The sequence below is a fragment of the Panicum virgatum genome, chromosome 2N (genome assembly GCF_016808335.1).
Source record: "Panicum virgatum strain AP13 chromosome 2N, P.virgatum_v5, whole genome shotgun sequence".
Classification (NCBI taxonomy): Eukaryota; Viridiplantae; Streptophyta; class Magnoliopsida; order Poales; family Poaceae; genus Panicum; species Panicum virgatum.
Genome location: NC_053146.1, coordinates 20,603,550 through 20,608,833, shown reverse-complemented (window position 1 = coordinate 20,608,833; position 5,284 = coordinate 20,603,550). Strand labels below are relative to the sequence as shown.

At 43.7% G+C, this 5,284-nt stretch overlaps 1 protein-coding gene across 1 annotated transcript; it reads right to left on the bottom strand.

Annotated features, from left to right (window-relative positions):
• Positions 1–248: 248 nt before the first annotated feature.
• On the bottom strand, positions 249–2,700 carry LOC120660003 (60S ribosomal protein L10a-like). Its single transcript, XM_039938316.1, has 6 exons — positions 2,564–2,700; positions 2,409–2,441; positions 1,722–1,941; positions 1,269–1,434; positions 661–866; positions 249–529 (listed from the first exon to the last, which is right to left on the bottom strand). Exons 2-6 carry the CDS (start codon positions 2,411–2,413, stop codon positions 476–478), a joined length of 651 nt encoding a protein of 216 aa, XP_039794250.1. The 5' UTR covers positions 2,414–2,441; positions 2,564–2,700; the 3' UTR covers positions 249–475.
• Between the last annotated feature and the right edge of the window lie 2,584 nt (positions 2,701–5,284).

Here is a 5,284-nt window from a genome sequence, read left to right as displayed (position 1 = left end):
ACAGGTGAACGTTGGGATTGACATTTGCAAGAAAAGTGCTTATTTCAGTGACACTCGATCAAAACTTTACTATGGGTAGATTTTACAATTTTACCCACAGGAGAAACTCATTATAGTTGACAAGACCATGATCCTTTCCCACTGATGTTGACAACACCATGACCGTTCTGCGTCGCATGACGACGTAATAGTTTGGGAATCAGGGCACGGCCAGCGACCAGACGTGCAACGAGCATGAACACAGCATATCAAAGAGGCATTCCCAAGAACTATGCCAACAGCAGCAGCGTAGCTTGATGCACATTGTCCCGTCAGCTCAAGGGGCAAGGTGAAAAACAGTGTATCACAAATCCACTCTTACTTCAGGCACAAAATTTGCAAAACGGTACGATAGATTACTGCATAAACAAATAATCCCATAGCAAACTCCACTACAGACTACGGAGTCGTTTTAAACGGGCATGGATGCAGCAACTTAGAACACCCTATTTGGCTTCCCCATGGTGCTCTTGATGTACAGGCACCTCACCTGCAAAATGGAAATCACAGCCTTATGTCAACTTCGGGTTTATTAATTTTAGTCGGTTGTCGTGTCACATATTCACTTGATGTGGAAACTCAAAACAAAACAAGGGAAAGCTAAAAGCATGCAAGACTCACGTTCTGCCAATTCTTCTTAAGCAATGAAACCAGGAAGTTGACGCTCATCTGGATGTTTTGCTGGATCTGCTTCTCCTCCATCGACAGGTTGCCCACCGCCACACCCATGCAAAGAACCTTCTTGAGCTGGAACTTGACTGTAGCTTTCGTCTCATTCACCTTTGATTCCAGAGATTCCTGGTGAGTAACCAAAGTTGGGAACTTGCCTGTGATGACATGAAAACACAAAGATTAATAACCACAATCAATACCAGTAATAAGTAAAGAAAATGAGCTTCCATTGCATAAAGTTTGATATATAATGTGGATCTGCAACAGCCAACAATGTTCAAAATCTTGCAGCATACTAAGCTGTACCGAAACAAAAGCCATATCTTCCTATACTAATATGCAAAGGCCAAAGGGAATGCCACACACACACACACAAAACAGAAAATGTACTAAAAATGATTTTGATAAATACATTTGCACAGAAAATAACAGAGCCATCACATATAATATATAACGGCAACAGTAGGAATATACAAGGTAGATAGCAGCATGAACAGATAAAGCTCATTCGAACTAAGGAGGCTGACAACAAGCAGTTAACAGATCAGAATACTTGCCTGCCTTGTTGAGACCAGGACCAAGGAGCCGGGGAATCTGCTTGATAATAGCCTCAGAAGCTAAGAAAGCATGGTACTTCTTAGCAAGCTTCTTGACAAGCTTCTTGTTCTTGTTCATCTTCTTAAGAGCTTCAACATCCATGTAATCAAGACCGATCTTCTCAGCCTGCAAACAAAAGAATACACAACATCAGAACCGGAAAAGAAAAACTTTTTACAGAGTAGACAATATCTATTCAGTTCAAAGATTTAAGAACCAATTTCAAAAAATGTACAGGTTTTCTAGCATATGTTTCTGGATATCAACATGCAATAAAATGATTGGCCCCATTTCACAATAATCAACAGCATACCGAGAAGATTCTACCACAGCCTTGAGAATCACAATCCAACAACAGCAGCATTTTGCCCTAGGAAAAGGATGAACAAACAGCATCATCATAAGAGATGTACCTCCTCCACGTGCTGGGCATCACCAAGCATGCAGACCTTCATCTTGGGGCGAGGGATGTGGGGCAGCTTGACGGAGCCACTGAAACGCTTGTCCTTTTGCGGATCGTAGTTCTTCAGTCCAATCTGGAGCTCGATGGTCTCTGTGAACTTCCTGTTCTTCTCCCTTGCCTCCGACACGACCTGGGAGATGGCATCCTTGAGGACCTCAGTTTGCAACTTACTGCAAAAAAGCAGAGGGCAGGTGTCAAAAAGATTACAGTGTCAAAGATTTAGTAGACATGGTGTTTGCAAGACAAGACCACCACGCAACAGAATAGCAAATATCGAGCTTCGAATTGCAGATAGTTAACGGATTATTTGTTCAAATTCAGAAGCGATAGAACAGGTTGGTACTGCAAACTAACAATTTCGACCATGATTCGAGAACATCCAGATTCCAGAATGACCAAATGTACACCTGTTAACCCAATCCACGCGTTTCACATCTTCTGTATTTATATAATGACTATATATATTTATGCATGAAAAGAATGGTGTGTGGTCCACTACACTCATAGGATCAGGGGGATCTCTAAGACCTACTACTACCTCGACAAGATAATCACACAAACACTTGTACATACCACAAGTCAAGATAATGAGAGATATAAAGAAGGGATGCAAAGATTGTTGGTGGGTAGGGGTTACCTCATGGCTGCTGTCCGTCGACAACCAATCCACCTGTAGACAGGAAAACCAACGCGAAATATATGAGACGAGGCGGTGAGGCCAGAGATCTGGATGCGGACCGAGAGCAGAAGAAGAGGAGAGGAGAGGGAGAGGAGGGGCGGATGGCTCCCTACCTGCTGCTAGGGCTTGCTGCGCAGACGATACCAGACGGGAAGTGCGGCGGCGGCGCGAGAGGGCGCGCAGAGGAGGACAGGGAGATGGCAAAGACCTGGATATTTTAACGGAGGCCGATGCATCCTCGCCTGCCGGTTGCGGCATGGCTAGCCGTCGGATCCGATGCGATCTCCGTGCCCTGGTCACGGGCCTTTTGTGGGCTGAGAATGAGATGGGCTGAATCCGCGGATGGATTTTCGTTGGAGGAACCTACCCACAAAAGGTTCAGTACGGCCAGTACTTGTGAATCTATAATACCTAGGAAAAAATCTACTTTGCCTCTCACAATTTTCACGAAAGTCTAATTTTCCTCCTCCAACTACAAAACCGATCGTATGACCTCCAATTCTTCAAAACCGGTCAACTTTTCTCCCTTAATGGTTTGAGGCTGAGGTGACAATGGTTTTGAAATTTTTTTGGATTTTTCATATGTGCAACTTTAGAAGTAACAAAGTATAAAAATTTATGATATTTAAAAAAACGCTAAACTATAGAGCATGGATAACATTACAATAAGATGTACAAGATTTTGCTGAATGCAATTTAAATTGTTGAATTTCAAATGGACATAGAATCCAAAATTTTTCTAATTTTTTAGGTACCGAAATTATTGCTAAAAATTTGATAGCATTATAATTGTGTATCCTTTTAAACCTTGTTGATGTGATATCTTTGTTTGGCACATGCTATACATATATTATATATAGCATGTGCCAAACAAAGATACCAATCATTTGGGTACTATAAAAATTTGAAATTTTTTTATTATGTCTCCTTTTAAAATTTCAATAATTTAAATTTTAATCAACAAAATCTTGCACATCTTATTATACTGTTATTCATGATCTGTTTTAGCATTTTGTGAAATATCATGATTTTGAGAGCTCTCTAGGTGATACTTTATTACTTCTAAAGTTGCACGTATGAAAAATAAAAAGATTTGTCAAAAACACTATCACCTCAGCCTCAAACCACTCAGGGAGGAAAGTTGTCCGGTTTTGATAAGTTGAGGGAGGCCATATGTCTGGTTTTATAGTTGGAGGAGGAAAATCAGACTTTCGTGAAAGTTGGAGGAGACAAATCAGACTTTTTCCTAATACCTATAAAGTTAGTCCCCACTAAGAGTAATTAATTCTATTTCTGTCAACATGCAAGCTACTCCCTCCATCCAACTATCTAAGGCCAGTCTCAATAGGAGTTTCATGGAGGGTTTCATGACATTAAATACCTTCACTTTTGTTGTGTCACGCCCTGAACCGGCGTCATGGCGCGACAAGAAGACAGGGTCGTTTACTTTAAGTATTTTACTATAATTTCGTTTAAGTTTGAACAACTGTCTTGTGGGCCCTGCGTGGCTGAGTTGGCTTAGGCTTATAAGCTAGGCGTGTATCGTGGAGAGACCAACTTGTCAATGAAGTAAGAAAAACTCTCGGAGAGGATCTGTCCTCATCCGGTCACCACCATCGTCTCGCTCACATCTCTAGGATCTCGATCTCCGTAGGCCAAGGGTAGTGACAGTGGTATCAAATTCACAGTTCCTCGGCGCGGCGCCGCTGCTGTTTCGCCGCCGGAGTTCTCCGGTACCCTCACTTTCTCCTCCCTCTGTTTCGCTGTGGTTGTTCCCGCCTGTGTTTTGCTTCGCCGGCGATCACCTCGATCCCTGCGCCCTCGCCCCGCCCACCGACTCCCAGTCGGCGGCGGCCACCGCAAACCGCCGGTTAGCCACTCCAGCGCCGTCATCCACATAGTGTTCTTCCGCGCCGCTTAGGGTAGTGGAATCTCGATTTGGAGGTTCATCGGGGACTTTATCCACTTCGGCTTTCCATCCCTTCCTTCTCGTCTCTGTGACACTCTGTTACGGAGCTTGATTTCTGTACTTCCTCTTTCCGCGGTTCGATTTGGGGTGGTTCATCACGGCTCCTCCCAAACCTTCCGCGCAGTCCCAACTCTTGTTGGATGCTATGGCTGCAGCAGAGCAGCGTGATGACGCTCGCTGGGAAACCTTGATGGAGAGTGTGGATCTCTTGTTTGCCAAGGTTGGGGTGATTGATCACAATCAGAAGCAGTTGAACACTCAGATGGATCTCAGCGCTCAAATCGTCGAGCGGATGCTGCGTGACCAGGAATCGCTCACGAAGCAGATGGAACTCACTGGACAAGCTGTGGCCCGTCTCACTCTGGATCGTCCTCTTGTTCCACCGGAGCCGCATCATTCCATCCACACCGACCACCGTTCCAGGGATTTCCAACAGGGTTCTAGTTCCCGCGATAAAGAGGTACCTCCCGCTCATCAACATCGTGATACCCACAGGGCTCATTCAGATCCACCCAATTATTCTCGTAATGCTCTTCCTAAATTCTCTTTTCCTACATTTACTGGTGTGAATCCTGCAATATGGAAAGACAAGTGCCTAGATTACTTTTATTTTTATAACATTCCTGAAAGCATGTGGGTGATCTCAGCATCTCTAAACATGGATGGGAATTCTTCTAAATGGTATAAAATGTACAAACTCACTAATGGGGTGACTACTTGGCCTGAATTCATCAGTGCTGTAGAACAGCAGTTTGGTTCATTTGAGTACAGAGATGCAATGGCTGAGTTAGTGTCCTTGTCCCAAGAAGGCACTCTGGATGAATATATTTCTGCTTTTGTGGATCTCCAGTATCAGATTAGTATG